The sequence below is a fragment of the Balaenoptera borealis genome, assembly GCF_965194805.1.
Source record: "Balaenoptera borealis genome assembly, chromosome: 1".
In the NCBI taxonomy this organism is placed as follows: Eukaryota; Metazoa; Chordata; class Mammalia; order Artiodactyla; family Balaenopteridae; genus Balaenoptera; species Balaenoptera borealis.
Window position 1 is genome coordinate 129,644,006 of NC_138860.1, and position 24,612 is coordinate 129,668,617.

General features: G+C 40.4%; 1 protein-coding gene across 5 annotated transcripts in view; it reads right to left on the reverse strand.

Moving 5' to 3' along the window:
* Positions 1–5,423: 5,423 nt before the first annotated feature.
* LOC309611110 (serine/threonine-protein kinase TNNI3K) overlaps positions 5,424–24,612 on the reverse strand; it is a 321,731-nt gene continuing 302,542 nt past the window's right edge. For 4 of the 5 annotated variants that reach the window (XM_082355024.1, XM_082355027.1, XM_082355026.1 and 1 more), the window contains 2 exons: positions 12,282–12,361; positions 5,424–9,133 (listed from right to left, as the gene is read on the reverse strand). In XM_082355024.1, coding sequence (XP_082211150.1) covers positions 9,057–9,133; positions 12,282–12,361 — 157 coding nt within the window. In that variant the 3' untranslated portion in view covers positions 5,424–9,056. Of the gene's footprint in view, positions 9,134–12,281; positions 12,382–24,612 lie in introns of all 5 variants that reach the window. The other variant, XM_082355025.1, reaches the window with a different exon arrangement.

The following is a 24,612-nucleotide window of genomic DNA, read 5'->3' on the forward strand; positions in this document are numbered from 1 at the left end:
TGCCTTTGGAAAGCCCCAGGGCATGGTGGCCAAGTCATAATGTCCATCCGTACCAAGCTGCAGAACAAGGAGATGTGATTGAGGCCCTACCCTCGGCCAAGTTCCAGTTCCCTGGCCACCAGAAGATCCACATCTCCAAGAAGTGAGGATTTACTAAGTTTACTGCTGCTGAATTTGAAAATATGGTGACAGAAAAGTGGCTCAGGCTGTGGAGTCAAATACATCCCTAATCATGGCCCTCTGGACAAATGGCGGACCCTGCACTCATGACACCCTTGGCACTGTCCCCTCCTTACTCACATCCACCAATAAATCCTATTTTCCTGTCAAAAAGTAAAATAAAATAAAAAAATTTCAAAAATAAAAAGGGGAGTAGACCAATATCTATTTCCAGGTTTTGATATTGCACCGTAGTTATGCAAGATGTTCTGTTGGGGGAGACTGGGCGAAGAATACACAGGACTTCTCTGTACACTATTTTGGAAATTCCTGTGAATTGATCATTATCTAAAATAAAAAGTTAAAAAAAAGAGCAGAGTGGAAACCAGGGTAAGGTCTAGAGACAAGAGGGTGTGAATGAGGATGTGGCTTCTGTCTCTGACCAGGCCTTAAAACAATGGGGAAAAGGGGCTGTGTGTGACACACTCGTAGTTTATCCCAGTTCTCCAAAGGCATTGTGCAACAAAGCCCTAAGAAATGATAACAAACACTCATTTGCCTGCTGTATATTAGGAAATCCCTGAGTGACCCAGCAGGGTGACAGGCAGCTGCACGAGGGCACAGAAAACTAGTCATCTTCTCCTTGGAGATGCAACTAATAGCTCCCTTTAAATGCATGGTGGGTTTGGTTTTTTTTTTTTTTTTTTGATAGTTATTAATGCCGGGTTTGCAAATAAACACCATAAATTAGCACCACAGGAAAACTGAACTCTATGGAATCTATAAAAATAAGAGAAAACATGACTTTTAAGGCAGATCATTTAAAATTATAAGGGGATACAGGATCTGTTTTTTAACCAGGCTAAGAACTCTAAGAACATTTGTAAACACTCCTGTTTGCTGTGCAATATGGCTTTGATTAATTGCAACATGTGCTTGTACTATGAATAATCATTTTTGATACAGTAGTAAGACATCTGACAGAAAAATTGCAAATAAGGAGGTATTTCTCTGTGATTCCTGAACTCTATTAATATTTTAAATCAGTTAACAGCTTAATGGATAGTGTGGGAGAAAGGAACAAACTAATTTAGCTTTAGCAAGCAACTTGAACAGTTTTCACTACTCACTGTTTTACATTTTGCAGGATTTCCATTTGTATTAATAACTTATTACTTCTATTAAACATACATTTTCCCTTAAGCCTAATGTTTCTTCAGTGGAGACCAATTAACTAGGACAGTCTTTTCTTAGCTAGCCAATTATTTTAATTGCTAGAATTTTTTTAAATGTGCTTGCTTTGCATAGATTTGACCAGTTGAACTTGCCCCCAAAATGCATTGACTTTGTAATACAGGAGATGGAAGACTTTTGGTGAATATGTGGATGCCAAAAATCTTGGACATTTAGGGTTCTGCAGAACTGAGCGGTAGACTAACAACCCTATGCCTTTATTCCATTGCTTTTCATCCTCATCTTTGCCTTTAATTTGGTGCCTTTCCAATCCAGCCCTCTTTTGTTCATTTTTTTATTCAGCTTCCTTGTTGTCTATGTGAAGAACTATGGCTTGAAGGATGGGCAGGCAATTACTGTACTAAGGAGGAACGGTAACATGGTAGGTGGGGGTCGACTATAACAAAATCTGAGCTTTGCTTCCCTATTCTTTTGGGACTGCTACTGAAAAAAAATGCATGGAGCCCATATTTAAGGAGCATTGAAGAGTTAAAAGCAAAAGCAATGACAGATCATTTCATTCATTAGACTTCCAAGCAAGGGGTGAGGGATGATTAAACTGAAAGAACAAGAAGCACCACAGAGACAGAGTTTGTTTGGGGGGTTAGTACCCTCCTGGCAATGCCAGGAAACTGGTCATTTTCATGCAAATGAAAGAACTCCCTGAAGGGTACGTAAAAAGTCATTTCCAACTTGTAGAGACACTAAACACACAACTAGGGAGGAAAAAGAATAGCAGTAATAATGAGAATGCTAAATAGGAATATACTAATAAAGTAGAAAAATTAGTAAGCAGATTGATAGAATGAGAGAAATAACAACCAAAAAGGGAGAGGAAAAAATCAGCTTATAGAAATTTAGAGTGAAGGTAGCAAATCCCTAGCAACACAGAGCCAGTTTTGCTGGTGAGTGTTACTTACAAAGGGCATAATCAAGCAGAGTAGTGCTAAGTACCACATCCCACACATAAAAGAGAAACTGTGAAAGAGTGAAAACAGTGTTAAATTAATTAAACAAGGAAGCCATTAGACTGAGGTGGTTCTAACGCCTTACCAGCCTACTAAACAACCCAAAACCTAAACCTGTAAATGCCTCAAGGTTAAGAAATCAAAATCTAAGGACAACCAATCACAAACAACCAACTAGGCTTTCCCAAATAAGGCAACCACTTAAGCTAGAGCCAATCAAATAACTGCTTTGCTTTGTTTCTGTTTCTTCTCCATAAAAGTCTTGCCCCTGGTTCCTGCAGGTAGATTGCTCCTAACTACTTCCGATTTGGCCCTACCCACTTTAAATGAAGTTTTGCTCAAATAAATTCTTAAAATTTTTTAAATGCCACAGTTTATCTTTTAACAAAGACAATAGGAGAGTCAAAGGGGCTGAAAGGAACAAGGCTAAAATGATGATCTCAGCCCAGCAGCCTACTGAATCCCTTCACTCCTTTGTTAATTCATTCTTACTCTCATTTAATTATCCAATTGCTCACTCCTTCATTCCACAAACCACTCCTTACTAAGGAGAAACTAGCAGTCAAAATTCATTTATTTACATACTGTCTATCCTAGCTTGGTCTCTCTAGAAAGCAGAGCCCGACTAAAAACCTCATGTGCTACTATTTCTTTAGGGAAAGCAATCCCATGTAAGTGGGAATGAGGAGAACAGGGGTGAGGAAGGGTAGGAGGGAGAGCCAATCCTACAGTGTGGTATTGAGCTGGACGGTATTTGGAATCAAGGGCAACTGATTGTCAGTCTCACTAAACTGTCTTCTGAGACTCTAAGAATGACTGTGCCTTGGGACATTTGGGGTGTGATGGAGAAGGGCCCTGATCCCTGAAGGGCCCTTATTCCCTGGCCCTGATCCCTATTGGTCAAAGGTTTACTCCATAGGTCCCCAAGTGTTAATTGCTAGGTTGAGCTGCAAAGGCCTCAAGAACTTGGGACATCTCTCTTCAGGGCAACAGGGGTGCCCCATGGCAGTGATCTGGGGGGTACAAGGCAATAGGAACCAGGCTTGATATGAGGCAAGGTGTGGTCAAGTTGTGCCCACAGGAAGTTGGTTTGTGGTGACGGTGGATGACTCAGTGGCCAATGGCATAGGTGAGACCAAGAAGATTTGAGGTAACACAAAAGAGGAGCCTAATTCATGTTCCTTGGAGACATTAGTAATTAACCATTTATATTTAACTTTACTGCACTGCAAATTTGGTTATAATTTTATTCATGTTGTGCTTTTTATATTATTCTCATATTCTTTTTGTTGTATAACCTCGATTATAGGATGCTAATTTAGGGTCTATCTGTCTTACAAACACTTAAATTCTCTCAAACCATAATCCTTTAATTAGCATCCAGGAAGTTAAAGATTAGCCCTTGGTGCTTGGTGGATTGCTCTCCCAGTCATGTTATATTAAGCATGGCTGATTGCTGTGGAACATTTATCATGTGCCTGGCACTGTGATATGTGATTTTCATGCATTATTTTACTTAATCCTATGAGGTAAGAATCATTGTCTCCACTTTATAAATGAGGAATCCAAGGGTCAGAGAGACTGAGTAACTTGCCCATGGAAGGTCACACACAGTGAGGGGCTGAACCAGATTTTCACCAATGCTTGACTCGAAAGCTCACTACAATGCCTGTGCTTCTCAAAGTGTGGTCCTGGGACAAGCAGCATCAGGTCTCCTCGGAGCTTGTTGGAAATGCACGTTTTTGGGTCCCACTCCAAAACTTTGGATTCTAAAACCCTGGGGTGGGGTCCAGCAATCTGCATTTGAATGAACCCTCTAGTGATTCTGACATAGGCTGAAGTTTGAGAACTGCTCTGTGCTAGTCTGCCTCCTACAATTTCATACCTGGTACAGGATAAACATATGTCATCCAGTGTCCCATCCATTTTTATTCTTCTCACCTCAGACTATCCTCAATCTGGACATTAATTCCGTTCCCTCTGACTGATTTGAGTTTAAGGACGGGAAAAGAAAACCTCTGAAAGAAGAACCTGACATTCTTCACTGTGGATTAATTTTTGAAGTGGTGTTAAGCAGACCATGGTTTATTATGAGTAAAAACTGAAGGGCAAACCAACATTCAAATTATTTTCATTGCATTTCGTGGTCTTGCTGGAATCTCTCCCTTTCCTGATTAGTTGAGATAAAAGAAGAGATGGAAGTTAGTGAAATTAGTGAGCTTCAAAACCTTCTTTAAAGATGGCGAAGATACCTTTTTCCTGCATATGAGTCCATTGCTTAGAAGACAGATGTTTGAGATACTATTCTTTTTGTCTCACTAATTAAACATAAAGTTAGACTGAGAGTGCTTCGGAGACCTGTCCTCATCAGTGGGGCCTGGCACCCGGGGCAGTGTTTTAATTCTAGAAACCTAATTTAATTAGTACCCTGCCATTGGGTCGGCTGCTGTGCTGCCTTGGATCTCTGGCCTGAGGAGAAATGTACAACCCTTGCTCTTTTTGTATGTAGTTAGCCTTCCAAAAGGTAGGATGTCCAAGGAGGGAGAGGAACTTTGCTTCTCCATCATGTTTTGCATATGGTGCTAATTGAGCTGACAGTCTTGGACCACAGTCTGTTACTGCAGCAGCTGAGCCTTCAACTGATCCCCTGTGAAGGGACTGCAATTGTCAAACGGTTCATCTTTGCCCTTGTGGCTCGTGAAATATGGAAGGGAATTGATCAGGGGGGAGCTCTGCAGTCAGCATGCTTGAGTAACTACAAGCAACACAAAACTAGGAAGGAAAAAGGTATTCAAATCCTACTGGTAATGGCTACACCATCTCTCCTCACTTTCCCCACCCAGTGTGCTAATAAGGAGAGGAAAATGTGAAACTCCTTGGCTTCCCTAATTGCTGTGCTTTGCCCTCATAATTGTTTTGTTCCTGCTTATCACGGTGAGAGTCTTGCTTCTGTCAATCATTTCTGGTTCTTTGTGCCTAGAAAATAACAATGTATGTTTTTTGAACCTTGAGATTATTCTAGCCCTCCTTTTTCCATAATTAAAACAGAGGAAATGATGATGATTTTTTTTTTTTTTTTTTTTGGTTTTACTTTGCAATCATGAGCCATAGTAATCAAGACAGGTTTGGTTGTTTTTATTTTTGTCCCTGCAACTTCTCCTGGGTAATTCCCGAATTTTCCTCAGGACTGCAGAACTGCAGATTTGTTTGCTTTTACCACAATTCTGGATTGTGAATGTTTGCTATTTTTATTCCTTTTTCTCCATCACAGTGGAGGCAGTACTATGTAGTGAAAAAGTCATGGATGCTAGTGCAAGACAAGCCGAGTTTTGAAACCTGATTCCATTCTATGCTAGCTTGGATTTGTTACTTACTTGAAAAATCAGGAAGAGCATTCTCCCTTTCCAGAGCTATTTTGAGAACGAATTGAAATAATACACTTAAAATCATCTAAAACACTTCCTGCCATATAGCAGATACTCAATAAATGTGTTTTCTTTCTATTTTTAATTATCATCCCCCTTGTTTGAGAAATTCTTTCTGATTCTTGTATTTGATTTAAAGGATATCATTTCTCTTCAGATTTTATTTCAGGTGTAAATAAGATGTCACTGTCTAAGGCTGATGCATCTTGGCTCCAACTGCCTCAAAAGCATAAGCTTGGCAGTTTGCTGTTTGCAAAGGTGGGGTTTTTAGGGATGTTAATGATTATTTCCACAAGAGAGAAAAATCTCTACCCTTCTCATGCTCTACTTCTGTAGAATAGCTCTTTGGCTGTGTGGTGACATAATATAAAAATAAACAACAACAACATTTACAATATTGACTATGGTGTGCCCGGAACTATTCAATGCACTTTATATTATTTGTAATCCTTACAGCAACTTTACAACATAATTTTTATTATCACCATCTTACAAACGAGCTCAGATAGGTAAAGTGACTTGCCCAAGGTCACACAACTACTGTAGAAGGCCCGAGTGACTCCAAAGCTAATGATTATTGTTGGAGGGAGAAAAGGAGGAAGGAAGGATGGAAGGAAGGTAAGAAGAAACTAAGGAAAGGCAGAGAGCATGAGAGAGAAAGAAATCAGGTCCTTCATTTCAGATGGATTGTCTAGCACTAGCCCTTTTTCCTACTACTGGCACCCATTTTTTTCTCTTTCCCAGGGAAATGTCAGCTTTGGAAATAATTTAACCCAAATAATCACTGTGTTGGAATAAGTCTCTCCTGGTGCTGCTGTAATTTGGCTTACAATTTTAGCTAATTGAACATCTTCTAAGTGAGCTCAGTGCTGCATGCACATGGAAAAAAAATTTTACTGTGCTAAGCATGCAAAAACATGATCATAGAAGTTCATTTTTACCAGCACAAAAAGAAAGCAATTAGTGAGACATTTTTTTCAGCAAGGAGAAAAAAAAAAACCAACACAAAAAATCCCCATGGTCTCGAGGCAAGCTCTAAGATGATCCCTGGGCCCCATTAAAAGTGCAGTAATGAAAAGGGTTTGTGAGCTATAGGTTGGCATCTGTGAAAAGGTTACCCTTCTCAGGAATCAAGACACAGATACTTAACAAGAGCCAGAGGGAAGCAGCAACATAAGGAGACATAGTGTGGAGAGAGGAGGTGGTTAATTAAAGGAAACAAAGAAAGGGAGCTTGACAAATTTGTTCTAGAAAATCCTTCTCTAAAAGAGGGGTATTTCAGAAGCAGTCATTCCTCTGGATCTGACCTCCATTCAGTGGGAACCTGGGAGGATTCCTGCTTTAATCCTGATTAGACACACATTCGGCATTACACCTACTGTGAATCTTTTAGTTAAAATTGGTATGTATGTATATATTTAAAAATTTTTAACTTTCCAAGTTATTCCTTTCAACTCAACTCAAAAGGATTAAGCCCCAAAGTTTCCCAGGCTGGTGCTGGCTGGTTTCCTAAAGTACCTAGAGCAGAGGAGGAGAGGGAGAGCTGGGGAGACCGGTGCTCTTTAACCAGCCCCTTTTTTCTCTTTTTCTGTCTTTGCCAGAAGGCGTTTTGCCAATATGGTCACTTCAAGCTCCTTGGTCCTGCTTATGATTAAGCCCCTTGGCAACTCGCTTGGTGGGATAGAGTATCTGTGACTCCGGAAAAATTGGGTGGGGAAGTGAAAAGGCTGGGGGCTGAAAAAGGATAAATTTAATTGGAAGTACCATGGTTTTCACTTCTACCTCTGGATTCACATTGGGCTGTCGCCAAGCTCTTCAGAACATGTGGGGACTTTCAACTTTGCGACCACAGGTCATAAGGAAAGGCTCTGAAGGAACAGAGGGAGCATTGCTGTTCTGATAGAAATTGTCGGCAAGCAACATCATTTCTAATTGGTAGGGGAGGGGGGAGAATGGAGCAGCTTGCCACAGACACAGAAGGAGCAATCAGCACTCATTCAGCTCCGTTTGTCTATGAATCCACACTACTAAGGAGGAGGAGAAAGCAGTTTTGCCTAAATGCAGCCAGAGTCAGTCTCTATCTTCCTTTCATTCCTCTTCAGCCCCCTGATCTCAGGATTTAGGGCAGTGGTTCTCAACCTGGGGAGATTTTTGTCCCCCAGAGCACATTAAGAAAAGTCTGGAGACACTTTTGATTGCTGTGACTTAGGGAGATGTTACTGGCATCTGGAGGTAGAAGCCAGGTAGCTATTAAAAATCCTACAGTGCATAGGACAGCTCCCACAAAGAGTTACTCCCTCCAATAGTTCTGAGATCCAGAAACCTTGATTTAGAGGATGCCCAATCTTCCTTTACTAATGTTATTTCCCTTACCAAGGTGAATAGCAGTAATTATAACACTGAATTTTCATGGTTTCCTGACTGTTTTTTCCAGGTCTGTCTTTCAATGGCAAAACTATTTTGTTGGTGGACGCATTCCTGTCTTCCTTGTTCGGAGTGTGGAGGGAAGACTTCTCTTTTTCTGAAGGTAGCAGGTACCTCAACTATCCTCCCAGTGCACTGTGCCAGACCCTGGTATGAATGGCAGCTTTGCATGCATGGGTCGGTTTCATAACGGTACCGATGGCATTTGTGACACCTCGGTGCTGACAGCAACAGGTCACCCAGGCAGAGCACAGAGGTACCATTAGAGAGGAGGCCAAATAATAAGTGTTATATTTTTGCAAGCTTCTTGATCTAAAGATCAATACTTATTTTTACCAATATATCTGAAAGAAAGGTGTACTCAGTAGAAGTCTTATTGGAATAAAATACACTTCTGAGTCAATTTTGTATGTCACCAAAGAATCTTTAATCACGGAGCTGGACACTTTAAGTAACATAATGAGATAAGAAAATGAACAATATTCTAAGAAATCAAACGCATGACTCTCAAACACAAGTCTACTTAATTCAGTCTATGAAAACATAATAATTAAGTCCCCACCAACGACTAAGGCCCCATCTCCAACCAACAACATAAAATTATTTTTTCCTTTACAAAATTGAAAACAATTCTTCAAATACATTCTGTTTTGGTTCTTTTGCATTTCATTCCTCAGCCACAAATCCGAAGCCCAACTTGTGGTGGGGAATTAAATAGGACCAGTATGAATAAGCCAATTTAAGGAGACCTTAGAGGGTAAAATATAAATGGAAGCAAGGCTGCCATGGTTGGAATTGTTGCTGTCAGTTTGGGGGAAAACTCTCCTTAGGTAAATGCGGAATGCTGTCAGCTGCTGTCCTCAAAGCTGCCACAATTCCGGCAAGAATGAAAATGCATCGGGCTCATGGGATCAGACACGTAGCCTGTATCAGGAAAGAAGTTCAGCTGTTACTTATCAGCCTTTCAGCCCATCTCCCCGTTTCTCTCAACCAGCCTCAGCCAGCGCAACGCACAGCTGCCAAGCAGCCTCTCCTGGCTGAGAGCAGAGTTTGGACAAGAGTTGTGGGCAAGCAATTGTAAAACAAAAGCAAAATTTACAATGAAAACAGAGAGCTGAGACCAGAGGAACATCAGTGATGGGTGTCTGGCCACGTGACATTTTGAATTCGGAGTAAAGAAGGGTACAGTTCAGGAAGGTGGTTTATCATGATGGCTAAAAGTACAGGCTTCATGTCAGGCGAATCTGGGTTTAAGCCCTACCTCCACTTCTTACCAGTTCTGTGACTTTTGTTAGCCTTTTTGAGCCTGTGTCTTCATTTGTAGAGGGGAGAAGTCATAAGGCTGGTAATGCACATAAGACAATTAGCACGGTGTCTGACACATAGTGAGTGCAAAACCGTTGATGGCTGAAAAGGGAGGTGGAGATGGCAGTAGAGAAAAGGAAAGAGTATTCTCTGTAACACGTTGGCTCTGGTTGTTTTCTTTTTCTTTCTATCTGAAAGTCCAATTTTTAAGTGTACTTTAGTGCTTAGGTCTGAATACTAGTGGCATTTGATGCTCATTGAAGCAATAGCCCTGGGTGTGTCCAGAGAATTGAGCTAGTGCCTCAGAATCTGGCCACAGTCCTAGAGAAAGTAGGACGTGGGCAGGGAAGCAGTTACCTTTCCATTCCAAGTAGGGAAACCATTCATTGTTTCTGTGAAAATGGGCACATTTGTCAATAGTTAATGCTGCTTTTGCTCCCCTTTGATAGCTGAGTTTTCAGAACCAACTCAGCCATCCACATTTTCATTAAGACTTCTGGCAATATGCAGTTCGATGGGCATATTTATTTTCATAAGGAAGGTCTCTGTCAAAAGCTCTTAGGCAGCACATATACTCTCCCGAGAGGCAGCACCACCGCTGCCAACGCTGCTGTGACCGGTCCTCTCCTGCTAGTGGGGCTGGCCCTGGCCCGCTGAGATTAGGGGAAGCAGGATACTCATTATTGAATCCTAATTCTGGGCGGACTAGAAATCTACACCGTAGAGCAAAAATATTTCCTTTCGTCCAGACTGAAACCGCAACTTCATCCCAGGCATAGACAGATGCTTTAATAAGCTCGTAATCCTTCCATTACTATAATCAACCTTTTAATGCACCGCATGGGATTTTTCTGGCCTATGACGCTCCATGCCTCTCTCTCCATAGGACTCCAGTGGAAATCTGATTGTGAGCACCCGTCCTTCTAGGGTGGGAGGGCTCGCCTTCGGAGATGGGTAGCAAAATCAGCAGGGCATGGATGCTGACATTTATTATGGACACCATCATCACCAGAGTTGAAGGACAGACTCTGAGCAGTCACTCAGCTTAAGAGGGACCAAATGAAATTTGAACACAGGCTTTAAGGAAAGACTGAACCATGTCTACATGTTTTGTCACTTCAGGGTGAAAGGTCTCAAGTACTGTTAGGTACTTAATTTTATCTTCATTCTCTAGCCCTGTTCTGTGGGTGGGGAAGAAACAGTTCATAAAGTTGCTGTTATACCACAACTAGTTTATGAAGTAGAAATGGAGGGCAATTAAAAGAGTTCTTTCTTATACGATGTGATGTTTCTAGTGGGAGATATTGAATGTATCTTTTTTGTCTATTGGGACTGTCACTCCATTCAAACATGCTAATGTTTTCTTCTACCCCTGGTACATATATGCATAGGAAAACCCTACTTTTTTAAATCATTGCATCACTTTTGTCTAACTTCATTTTGAGGAATTCTGCTCAACGTCTTATCCCTTTAAGAAACAGATCGTTAAGAAATGCTTCATCTTGAAACTCCACCATGAAAGAAAAGACTTCTGGTCAAAGCACACATTTCAAAGGGTGCCCTCTATTTTGTGGTTGTGCAGTCACATCTGTAAAGGTTTGAAAAAACGATATTATATCTATAAAAAATGTGGTGATGTGACACTTAGAGCACATTTTCCCCCGTTACTGGATTGGCCAATTATGTTGTAAAGCTGATGATAAAAAGCACTCGATTGCATTCTAGACACGTACTGGGAGTCGGAAGCACAAAGTTTCCTTTCTTTAGGGTTCCCAAGTAGTTTGTCGAATCTATGCAGAACAATTTATTTTCTTCGTTTCTTAGAGGCTTCCTATTGCCTTAGGTATGATACTCTGCAGCCGAGGTGCATTGGTGAGGATTCTAAAGCTGCAGCGTCTGTTGCCATCTATATCACAGAACCAGGCACACACCACCGGATTTATTCTTCCACAAACCCAGTCCTTGTAATAAATCTGACCTCTTTAACTGACATACATTTTTTCAGTCCTCCATATTGTCAAAGGAAGTTCCCATGAATAAATGAGCCCATTGTACTAAAATTCCAATTAAATATAGAGCTTCTCAGGCTTAGAGGCGGGAGAAAGGACACCAGAGGCCTGGCACATTTATATGGCAGCTGAAAAGGGGGACTGACCATCCTCTGGCTTCCAGGGGCGAGCACAGAGCTATGTTAACTATTTCGAAGAGCTTTATTAGTTCTTTCTAAAATAGTCCTGTGCAAAACAGATCCCATCAGTGATACCCTCACCTCCTCTCCAGCTTTTTGAGCAAATAGCTGGGTTCACATTTTACCCTCCGGTACTTGCTAAAGAGGAAACACTCCTCTTTAGCAAGGATATGATGTAATTGTGGAAATTCATCTCTTGTTTTCTCCTCCTCCCTACACCTGCACAAGGTGGGACTTAGAGGTAGTAGACTCAATAAGGTGGAAACAAGGTGTTTGGAATGTCACGAGATGCAGGAGATTATTTTCAAAAAAGAGTTGTACTTTTTCCCATGGGCACACACACTCCCATATACTTCCACATACACTACTCACTTATGCACACATTATTAAATGCAAAGGTAACTGTAGACTTACACAAGACTTAGAAGAGCAAAGTATGCACTTTTATAATATAATATTTTTAAAGTACCCTTCATCTCTAATTATTACAAAATAGAATCTTTTCTCCTTCATTTCCAAATAGACATCACCTTCCTAGGGGTAGTTTCCTTAGTCAATCTGATGAATCTGTATACTTACCATATTTGTCAATGGGTGAGAACTGGAGACTTTTCTTCATGTCCTCCAAAGACAGGCCTTGAGAGGCACATTGTCCAGCACTGGAAAATTCCATGAGACACTGTGAAAACCACGGTGGTGATTTGCTAATAACATTTTTATAAAACAGAATTTATTCACTCAGCATAGATCCCAGAGAACTGGCAAAGTGGTACAATGGTATTTTTATCTCACTGGTGATTTGTTGGAGAAGAGTTCAGGATTATTTGGAGCAAGTCAGATCTAGGTGTGAGTCCTGGCTCTTCCAGGTAGGCTCCAATTCCTAGCTGTGTAACCTTGGACATGGTACCCTTTCGGAGCCTTAGTGTATTGATTTGTAAATTGGGAAAAGTACATAAATAATATGTAATTTGTTTTGATGATTAAATATAGCAAAAAAGAGTTGAATATCAAATCTGGATTAATATCCTTGCAAGCCTTGCTTAAAAGGAACTAATAGTCAGAACATTATTATCTTAGTAATAATCAACAGAAATAAAACACATCCCAACAGTTATTGTTATTTTTATATTGTTATTATTATAATAGTGATTATGAGACAGTGATAATAGTATTTATTGCATGATTCCTATGTATTAAGCATTTACATATATCATTTCATTTACTCATTATCACTATCTTATCATTACCAAATCATTTCTCTCATTTTATAGATTAGAAACGGGGGCTGAGGCAACCAAGTAACTTGTTACACGGGTTTGGTAAACGGCTCACCTAGGATTCAATCCCAAGTCTTTCAGATTCTAAAGCCTGTACCTTTGTCCACTATTCAAATGGGAATTTCCTCATGATTCCTGGCTTTCATTAAGCCTTCTCTTTGCCAAACTTCTCCTACTCTATCATGTTGGTTAATGGGATCTCTTCCTTTCTACCTTTTCAGACTCAAACTTGAAGTTATCAAAGCCCTCGCCCTAATATCTAGTCACATTTGTCAGTTAATGGTATAACTGTAATTCCTGTGGTATCCACCTCTCTCATCCAGACTTTAGCATCCTGAAAGAGGCGACCTAGTTACCCCCCAAACAGCCCCACATGTCCATAGCAGAACTCGTAACTCCCCCTGTTCCCAAGCTAGTTCTCTCTAGCTCATTACAGGCACCACACCATTCAGTGGGTTCAAAATTCTTGGAGTCATCATTGGTACCTTTCTTTTTCCCATATCTTGCACCTAATCCAAATCTTTTTAACTTTGCCTCCAAAATGTAACCCTAATCCATCCATCTCTCCTCCTTCAAGGTCTAGGCCATATAATCTCTTTCTTTTCTGGACCTCTGCAATTTGCCTCTAATTGATTTTCCTGCTTTCACTTCTGTCCCCTTATAATCCATTCTCCATAAATTACCCAGAGTGATCTTTTCAAAATATAAAACAGAGTAAGCCATTCACCTACTTAAAACATACTTAAAACCTTCCAATTGCTTCCCAGTTCATTTAGAATAAAACACAAATACTTTACCCTAACCTACAAGGCGCTAGCCCTGCTTATCTCTCCAACCTCGCCTTGTATCCCTCCCCATCTCTGCTAAGCACTTATTTTGGCATTCTTTCTGTCCTTTGAACCTTCCAAGCTCTTTCCCAATCCAGAGCTTTTGCATTTGTTAATTCTGCTTTTCCTCATAAACCCAAATCCTGTTTTGCTGAACCCTTCCCCTGCCTTCCCCGTGACTGGCTCCTCTGTCATTCAGGCCTCAGTTGGAATGTCACCTGCTCAGAGAGGCCTTCCCTGACCACCATTCCAAAGTGGCCATTCCCCTGCCAATGGTCGCTTTCTGTCATATCACATTGACCTATTTCTTTCTTTCAGGACTATATAAAATTAACTTGCTTATTCATCCATTTATTTCCATATTCTTTCAAACAATGAAATTGGAAGCCTTGTCTATCTTGTCTCCCTTATTCCTTGCTATATGCTCAGCACTCAGAACAGTGCTTGGCACATAGGAGAAGCTCAAAAATTGGTTTTTTAATGATTTAATTCATAGATCCCTAAAGGATGTCCTTCTCTTCAGTCACTCAATCCTCCTCTCCACAAGGTCTTCCTCTGACAAAAATCTGACCAGGCACTTCCCTGCTCCCCACTGCAGTTCCTCAGGCCAAACCTGCAAATCCAACCTTCTGCAGTCCAAACCTCCTTGCATTCTGTGTATATCTTATAGTCTACAATTCCTCAGTCCCTTTTTTGTTTCTCCACATTCAAGCCACACTAATAAACTTTGCCCTTTCCAAACATTTCTGAATTTTCCCTTCTCCATGGCTGTGGCTGAGCCGCTGCCCTGAATCTGCTTGGTGACATCTTATTTTTCCCTGACGGGAAGTAGTATGGCGTTATGGTTAAGAATGACAGTAAGCATTCTGGTGCAAGACTCCTTGAATTTGAAACTTCACTCCATCACTTACCAGCTCTATGACCTTTGGCAAATTATTTAACTGTTCTGTGCCTCAGTTTGTACAACTGTAAAATGGGAATTATAACAAGACTTAGCTTATAATGTTAATCAAGAGAATTAAAGGAATTAATAAGTTTAAAGTACTTTGAACAGTGCTGACATTTAGTAAGCGCTCAATAAATGTTACCTACTTTTGTTATTTGTCAAGTTCCAACTCAAAGACAGCATTTCCTCAAAGTCCTCTTGGATACTCCCAGTCAGAATTCCATATCCTTCTAGTACTTTGTACTCCTAGCACAGTGCTTATCAGAGTCTGCCTTGGTGTAGAATGATCTGTATTTGTATACTAACACCCTACTAAACAGAATGCTCCTGCAGGTCAGAGATCTTAAAACCTTTGGGTCTCCAATAGGACTTAGCTGGTACTTTGTAAATAGTTAAAATAATAAAATTGTGTTAAATAAAGTTAAGTTATCACAAAATGTTCATTTTGAGTAGTTAGATTTTTCTAAACACTTACATGAATTCGCATTGATTAATTCATTTAGCTGCCTTAAAACTGATGACGTGTTTGGTCAGTTTCTTAAGCTATAAAGTGAAGATGTTGTTTCTTAGAGGAAAACAATGATTAAAAAGAAGTATTGACTTAAAGTGGGACATGGTGTGATCTCAATCAACATTAAATGGCAAATCACACTCAGTTCTGGGCAATATAATATCATTCAAGATATTCTTGAAAATAAAAATTACCCTACTAATTCCTATAACCTCTTTAGCACTCTAGCTCCTTTTAAGAAACGTGCCATAAGCAGTAGTCCTGGCAACAAGAAGACAATAGGGAATAAATATTTTATCATCAAAAAGGCTATCTGGTTTCCTATGAATAAAAGCCCATCTCCAAGCTATCTTATTTATTTAGTTGCTGAATGCAATTCATGCCAGGGGACTTAACCTTCCTGCCCAAGAGATACCACACAGGCTGTCTCTGGCTGCTATTCTAGGATGACAGACAGACGGCAGCTAAGCACACCCAAGTCAAACAAAGCAGAAGAAACCAGACCCTGATCCGTGGAACTAGTTTACCTCAACCCACGGGTATCCAGACTTCAGCAGGAGTTTCACAGAAGCCCAGAGTTTAAGAGACACACCGGGACCTCTGTTTGCTGAAGTTGTGGTCAGTGAAAATAGGCATTTCCAGGATGCAGCTGCCCCATGAATTCAGTGAAAGTAAATGTGAACTAATGGCAGGTAAGGAAAACACTCAATTTTTCAGTGTTTCATATTCCTGGTCACCTAGGTAGCTTTCTTTATGCTAAAAGGATAATATATATCATATATAGGCATATATATGAATGATATATTATAATGTAATTTTATGTATACCTTTTATGGGAATGGAATGAAACATTCTCTTTTAAAAAGAACAAGATAGTCTTTAGGTTAGTTTTTGCATACTACAACATTATATTGATATATCTTATTTTAGTGTTAAAAAAGTTTCAGTTATTTTACGCTAAATAGTTCATATTAGCTCTGTGATGTATCTGTAAAGGTAAGCATAATCATCAGCCATTTTCTCTTATAAAGGTGCACTAGGGAATGAATAATTTATCCAGCATGAAGAGCAGAACCAAAATTCAGAAATTAGTTTTTGCTTCTCGATCCATGCTTTATGGGTATAGACTACCTAGTAGATTGGCTGCTAATGAGGCCAGTTCAAACCCAAATCCAAAACATGCAATTTGTATTTTTGTGTCTGCACACCATTCAGACTATGGCTTGTCAGCACAAAATAGCCTGTTTGCAGTCACTCATGTACCCTGAGCAAAGACAACAAGGACATTCAAAACTAAAATATGAGGCTATGTTGGCTGAAATGAATGCAGAGATAGTGACGCTCATGACAAGCACGTTGAGCAAAAGTATTAACCAATGAGAAGTAAATCAATATATATGTAAGGTACAGAGGAACTGTGAGGAATGGGAAAAGTACTAGCAGATAGAATACACCCAAATACAGCTTCAATTCTTCAAGGCAGGAGTTAGTTTACAAACTAAACTGGTGGGTTAATGCACATATGGGCAAAACTCCCAAAAGGAATATTAAAACAGAGTTTTTCTGTACATTTAAAAAAAAGTTCTGATTACTAGAAGCTAGCATGGCTTTAGTAAGAAAAAAATCATGCTAGATTTGCTTTATTTCTTTTTGGTAAGTATAAATTTAAAGGGGAAATCCATAGGTTAGAACATAGAGCTAGATTCAGATAATGGGCAGAGTTTCTCCTGATTGCTTTGTAGTAACAAGGGGAGCTCTGTGCCAGATGACAAGTGGGTAGATGGGATTGCCACTGGTTGAATATTCAGAACCGATACAGACCTCAGACAGGTGACATTCCCCACAGGTTAAGTAGAGCCTTAGACATTGGGAATAGTTAAAACAAAACACCACATTTCCTAAAGTTAGAATTGTCCAAAAATAGATTGAGATGTTCTAGAAGGAGGTACCGTCCCATCCCTGGACGTATTCAAGCTATGGCTGGAGCATCTGGTAGTGGCAGGGTGCTACAGAGGAATCCAAGTATCCACCTGAAGGTCACATGACCTCTATTTCTTACATTCTATGATGCTTTAGAGGTTTTTGGGAACTACGTAGACTTTGTGAAACTAGTTTCGATGTGTTGGAAAGGCAGAGTGAGATTACACAGTTCCCACTTAGGCAGAAGATTTGTATCTGCCTTATCTGCACTGTCTGACATTTGGCCAGGGCTGAATGCCTGAGTCGCACACACATGCCACAGCATACCTGGCTACACATTACTGCTCCTACTCGAGCTGGTGTTTGTAGCTTTTTGTCTATATACATTTCATTTGATATAGTAACTGAACCATGCTAGTTGCCTGAAGGAACCATCTCCATTAGTGCTTTTTTTTTTCAAAGGAAGAACCACACTGCCATCTAAGATGAAGCAAAGGCAAGTGTGGAGAAATCACTTTCACATAAACCCATCCTTAAGGATTTGAATGACAGGTTGTTTAAGGCTGGTATTGGAAATTCAGCGCTGCTTCACAAAGGTTTTTATATAAGATAAAATTGTAGAATACTCATGTTGAATGCCTGAGGGGTGGGGAAAAACCCTAAAACACTATATCATCTCTTAATCCAGAAAGGTATATTGTTAAGGAAGGTCCACGAGGAAGTGAAGGTACATTGTTAAGGAAGGTCCACGAGGAAGGAAGAAAAATACTGTTTGAAGAGACTCCAGGGAATTTGAGTGCCATCTCTCCTGAGTGGTGGGAGCAGGCAGTGCCACAGTGAGTGCAAGTGGCCCCATTTAGAGCCTCAAAAGCAGCCAGTGTTGTGGCTTCCAAATGCTTTTGGTATTGAAGCAGTGAATCATGGTTTGGACTGTGGGATTTCATGAATTCTCAGAATATTTACTAGTGCCATAATTGCTTCTGACTGAATTACATTCCAAAGAAGACTTCAGATGGGTGTACAGTCCAAACGAAACCGTTTTTATCATGTTCTTCCAAGTGTGGCTTTTGCAGAGCTGGGGATTTTGATTCAGTGAATTACAGCAAATGCATGTAGTCTACATGCAAGAGTGAAATTAAAACAACCAAATAAAAATAAAATGACCTAGAACATTATCCTATCATAGTGATATAAAAATAATTTCTTATATTTGCAGAGGGCTTTATAGCTTGCACGTACTTTTCTATTGATTAGCTTAAAGAATTTTTACAAAACCTCCATGAGGTTTTGTAAAGTATTAATTCCATGCAGATGGAAAGTCAGGCTCAAGAAGTTTGAATAACCTGCATAAACTTACAGAGCTAGCAAGAGGCAGAACCAGAACTTGATCAAAAGGTCTTTAGACTTTCAGTCCACTCTCTTTCTTCTAAAATACACTTCATTTCACAGCAGCACATGTCAAAAACTGTTGGTGTGTTACCATGTGGAGAGCTCACTGAATTAGTCATGAGTTACAGAGTTTTGGACCTTTTGCATATAAAGATGATCAATAAATTCCTCATGGAGAAATATTCCTCATCATCATAGAGAAACCAGAATCAGCTTTCTCGTGTCTTGCTTTGTTAGACCTTTTAAAAAATTATACTTTCCCCTATCTAACTATGGCTTTCCTGTCCCTGAGCAGTGATGTCAAAACATGAGACACACACCCCAAACTTGCTAAATGAGATGTTTATGATTCTCCCCAACTCTTCTGAGCTTGTGTAAGCTGCATGCATGGATTCACTTTCCTAAAACTGCCCTAAGTGGAACAGAAAACGATTAAGTTACCAGCGTGATTAAAGACTTCAGGCAAAATTTTCTTCCATTCAAGTTGTTCCAATTAGTTTTTATGCAGCTAAAAATGCCCTCGGGCTACCTGTAACCTGGAAGATTTAGCCATTTGGACTTTGCATAAAACAACACCATCCAAGGCCTCACAGCTTTGCAAATATGCTTTGCGGTTTATTGGATCTTTTTGCTGTCTGTCCGAACGACGTTACCTGTGTAAGAATATTAGCATAAGGATCAGTGCCATCTGCACCCTTATCCCCTTCCTCAAGAGGAATATATCCAAGTTAGGAGTCATTTCTTTCACTCAAAAGGAAATACAGACAGGTAATGTTTAACCAGAATTTCAGTGCTGTGACACTACTCTAAAGGACTAATACAAAGAAAAGGTGGAGAAACAGCCTGCTGAGATCCCTAATAAAGGTATTTACACAAAGAAAATAAATGCCCTGCTGTAGAAAAGGCTACTAGACTCATCTGGCTGTTTTTGGCATTTAGCTGAAAACAAATAGATCTATTTAAAACAGATCTGTAAGAAGGGATAAATGCCTTTCTACACTTTGCAATGTCTTTCTATGATGCACACATTTCCTCTGGCCTAAAGAGAAAGACGACATTTCTATTAGAAATGGAATCACCTTTGGCCTAACTTTGAAATAGTCCAGTCAGACTCTTATGAATAAACCTTTGTTAATTTATCAGCTAAATTCAACATATTTATTTATTCATGACTTCATCCTGGCTCTTTTCAAAACATTGTTTTGTCTTTGTCAATATTCCCTACTTGATAATGTCCTAAATTAAAACAAATTTATTGCACCCATTACAGTGAATGGGCAATGACCAAAGTATCTAATGGGGCCAGAGGTCAGTGCAAAGTATCTCTTTCAGGAAAATCAAACCCATCAGCTTTCTTTCAATGGCAAATGTCCCCAGGCTATAAAAGGACTGAAAGACTTGGCAATGGGTCATGGCTCTGTTTGAGCCATTAGGCAAATATCCAAGGTCTCAGCTCCCTTATTTTTAAAGGAAAAAGCAATTAGGCAAAGAATTACGAATAAGGAAAAATGCAGTATTAACTGAAAGTGTGTGTTAATTCCTTGATGGCTCATAAATTATTAATGTGCTCAACAGTAACCTAACAACACTACCACCTCTCAATTTACCTCTGCTTTAAACAGGTATAAACGAGTCAACTGTACAGTCCAGCAGAGGTGGACTTAGTCTGCTAAGCTTAAACTGAGGAACATCCTTTAAATATAGCAGAATCTTTCTTATCCTTCATTGTCTGTACTCATTATTACCCAGAAGGGAAATCTTGTTATATTCTAGCACTATGAGATCTTGGTAGCATGACAGTCATTAAGCCCACTCCTCATCTCTCCATTTTTCCACCTTCCATTTTACTGAGAAGCAAATTGAAGTCTTGTAAAGTGAAATAACGTATCCAAGTTCACATACTAAGGTTATAGTAAAGTCAGGAATATAAGCTGGAGTTCTAAACTTCTAGTCTTCTTTGATGGCTTTTATTCTTATTTTTAAGTGAAAAGGGAAACTAAAATTTGTTGCATACCTGCTAAGCACCAGGAACTCAACTAGATGACTTACTTACAAACCTTATTACCTTTGCTTCACCTAACAACCCATTTTACACGCGAGGAAACCAAGGCCCAGAGAGTCTAAGTCTTGTCTAGGATCACCCAGCTGTAATTCAAACCTAGGCTAGGCAGTATCCAAATCTCCTGCTTTCCCCACTTAACCTTGTTGGCTTTAGAAGTGTTTCCCAAATTTACACCTATAATCTTGTCTCTCTCCCTCTCCGCATGGCTGTTCATCAAGCACAATGCCAGGTGCTGTGCTAAGTACTAGGGATACAGATATGAGTGTGATGGGCATGGACTCTATCTATGCTTTGGGGTAAATAGAAATGTAGACATAGACAGGTAAACGTTAATGCCAGGGAACATGGTACATATTGTAAAGGGTACCCTCCCTACACAGAGGAAGTGACATGACGGAGAAGCAAGGGTTCCCAAGGGGGTAATTCTGGGGAAAGGGCTGGTGTAGGGGCATGTGCAAAGACCTAGGAAATTAAGTGGCCAAAGCGAATATATATTTTTTTAAGTTTTCATTTTGAAGCAATCTCAAAAAAAGTTGCAACTATGGTATGTTTTTTTCACCTGAACCATTGGAGAGCAAATTGCCAATCTGATGCTCATAATCTCCCCAATACATTAGTGGATTCCTAAAATAAAGACATTCTCCTACATAAACACAATATAACCATTTCATTCCACTGTCAACTCTCAGACTCCATTCAAGTTTGTCAGTTATCTCAATAATGTTCTTTATAGCAAAAAGATCCAATTCAGAAAAACACAGTTATATTTCTTTAAGCTCCTTCAATCTGGAACAGTTCTCAGTTTCTACTTGAATCTCATGACATTTTTGAAGATGACAAGCCAGTTATTTTGCAGAATGTCCTTCATTTTGGCTTTATCTGAGGTTTACTAATGATTAAATTAAAATTATGCATCTTTGGTGAGAAGTATCACAGAAGTGATGCTGTATTCTTTTCATTGTATCTCATACATTTGATTTATCCCATTATTGTGCCGTTCATTTTGATTACTTGATCAGGGTGGTGTCTGACAGGACTCTCCACTACAAAATTGCTCTTTTTCTCTTTGTAATTAATAAATTTTTTGTGGGGAGAGATCCTATATCTCAAACCAAATTTCATTATCTTCATTTATTTATATCTGTATGGATTTAAAGTTGCTATTTCATTCAATGGATAATAATGTTATGGTCATTATTTATTTTAATGCTCAAATTATCTCATAGTTAACAAGCAGGAGCCCCCTCAAGCTGTCCCTTTGATATATACCCATCTTTCTTTGAGTACCTCTTTATTTTCTGGCACAAGATGTTCCAGGCATATTTTATACATTCCTTGTTCCAGACTTGAAATCTGCCATTTCTCCAAAGTATCCTGTTTCCTTTCAGTGGAAGAGTATTTAGAAATCAAGATCCAGGTGCTTGCTATGCTCCCAGGTCCTCTCACTGAGCAGGCAAATCTAGAGAACACACATGTATATACACATGTGTAAACACATTTAGCCCTATTCCTCGCCCTCAAATAATAAATTCACACTTATATCTCCAATTCAAATCATCACAGGGTCTCTCCTCGTTTTCTGCCTTCCCATACCTATAATGTCTTCTTTGACAATGAGAAACGTGGTTCCCATTATCCTTAATATCTTTACTTACTTGATCGGTGCCCCTGAATGTATAAATCTTTGGCTGCTGTTGCATGACCACCCCTCAATGCACACAGACACCTTCCTTTACCCTACTTGGGCTCCAACATCCCATACCCACTGTCGTCCCCACAAGGATGCCCTCCATCCCATCTTGTGTTCTGACACCCTGTTCTGGGATATTCCCCACCTGGGTGCCCCAAGTGGATGCCCTCCTCACCCTGCTTGGATTCCAATCGCTGGCACTGGACTGCCTACCTGCACTTCTACCCTCACCGCTCTCATGCTCCAACGTCTTCACACCAGGTACCTTCCTGTGCAGATGCCCTTCTCGATCTGCACGGGGCCACAGCGGCCACAACTTCCCTGCATCAACATCCTTCTCACTGTGCTTGGGCTCTGACACTCCATGTGGGACCACTGCTTCACTGTCCCCTCCCACGATTGCTCCCTCCCAGGCTTGGACTCCAATCTCCCATGCCAGGTTGCTCTCCCATGTGGACGCCCTTCTCATCACACCTGGGCTCTAGCACCTTGGCTGGGCAGTCCTAACGCCTGTGGAAACCCTGTCACCCTTCCACTCTGGCTTCTAACCCTGTGCCAGGCAGCTGCCATTCACCACTCTCACCTTCCACGTGGACATTCTCTGCACCCTACCTGGACTCAGACATCCTGCTCCACCCCCATGGGGAAACTGACCTTGCTCAGCCCGGTCTAATGGCTTTTGGTATTAATCATTCAGAAGGGAAGAGAGAGAAGAAGACTAACAAGGATGAAATTTTAAAAATATTAATCAGATCACGTCATGTTCCTGCTCAGAACCCCTCAGTGACTGCCCCGCACGTGGAAAACAACAACCCAGTGCCCTGCCCTTGCATCATGGTCTGGCCCCTGCCTATCTGGGACTTCATCCTGTACCACTCTCCCTTGCTTCCTACCCTCTGCCCACCACAGAGGCCTTCTATTACTCTTTGATTCTGTCTTATAAACTCTGCATGTGCTTTTTAGCTCTGCTGAATGCTGTTTCCCAGGGTCTTCCTTGTGTTTGCCATTTAACCACCCCATCTAAACTAGCTTTCCAGGCATTCTTTACCCCATCAACCTGTTTTAATTGTTTGCATAGCACTTATCACCGTCTCAGTTTTCTTGAATGTTTATTCATTGTTTGTCACCTGTATAGGTGGATACAGTACTCTGCTTATATGCCTTGCCTACTGGAGAAGTACCTTCAGATGTTTCTATACATGCTTATAGTTTCCTGTGTCTATCCTTAAAGGAGGGGGAGAGCTAATGCTCCTCCCCATACCCAAATGACCCTAAATCAATGAGGAATAAGAGTTTTGGATCAATACTCCAGCTTTCTTGCTGCTCATTGGGAAAATTCTGAGGCATGTCCTATACCCTCATTGGTTATAAGATGCGATTAAACCTCAATTACACACAGCAGTGACTTATGCATTAACGTGCCCCTTATTTATTTTCCTTCCTTCCCTTTCTTTCACTGTGCTTCTTGAGACCATGTCTGAGAAAAGCAGTTTACACTCAGGTCTGTTTTTGGAGGGATGCAAACTAAGATGGCATGCCTCACCCAACTAGAATGCAAGTTGCATAGGGCAAGGACTAGTATGTTCTTGGGTATTTCTGTGTCTAGATCTTCAGTGCCTTAAACTGACTGTCATGTACTACACAATAAATAAGTATACAATGAATAATTGAATGAACGAATGATGATTCTTTCCTTGCAACTTCATCCATTTTTAACTTTGTTTGCTTACTTCTGATTCATGGGTCAACCTCCTTCCATTGCTTTAGCCACCACTCAAGGATAAGCTGTATTCCCCTGACAGTTCATGCATGAGAGCAGTGGGCTTTGCAGAAGGCTTCCTGTTCCTATTCCCTGCCCAGCCCATTCCACCCTCCACATCACTGCCAGAAAATTCTAAGAATGATTCTCCATTATGATAGTCCTCATCCATTTGGCGGTTCTCAGTACTCTCCTACAGACAGGAAAGTGAAATGGAGGCAACAGAGAGCCTCTGCTCAAAATTCACCTTTTTTGTGACAGAGTTGATGGCCATGTGGAAAGGAAGAATGAACCACAGTGGCCTCAGTGTTGCCCCAGCCATTTGCTCTGATCATTGGCACAGAATTTGTCTCACTGCATATTCACCTGATCCCCAACTGGACTGTGGATTCTTCATGGGGAAGGATGCTGCCTTATGAGTCTTTAACCCCCTGGGGCCTCACACAGCACCTGGCATTGATGAGTTGAAGTAAATGTGCTGACTTCTTGAAGGTTGCCTTTATATTTTCCCTTGAGGAGATGAGTTTCC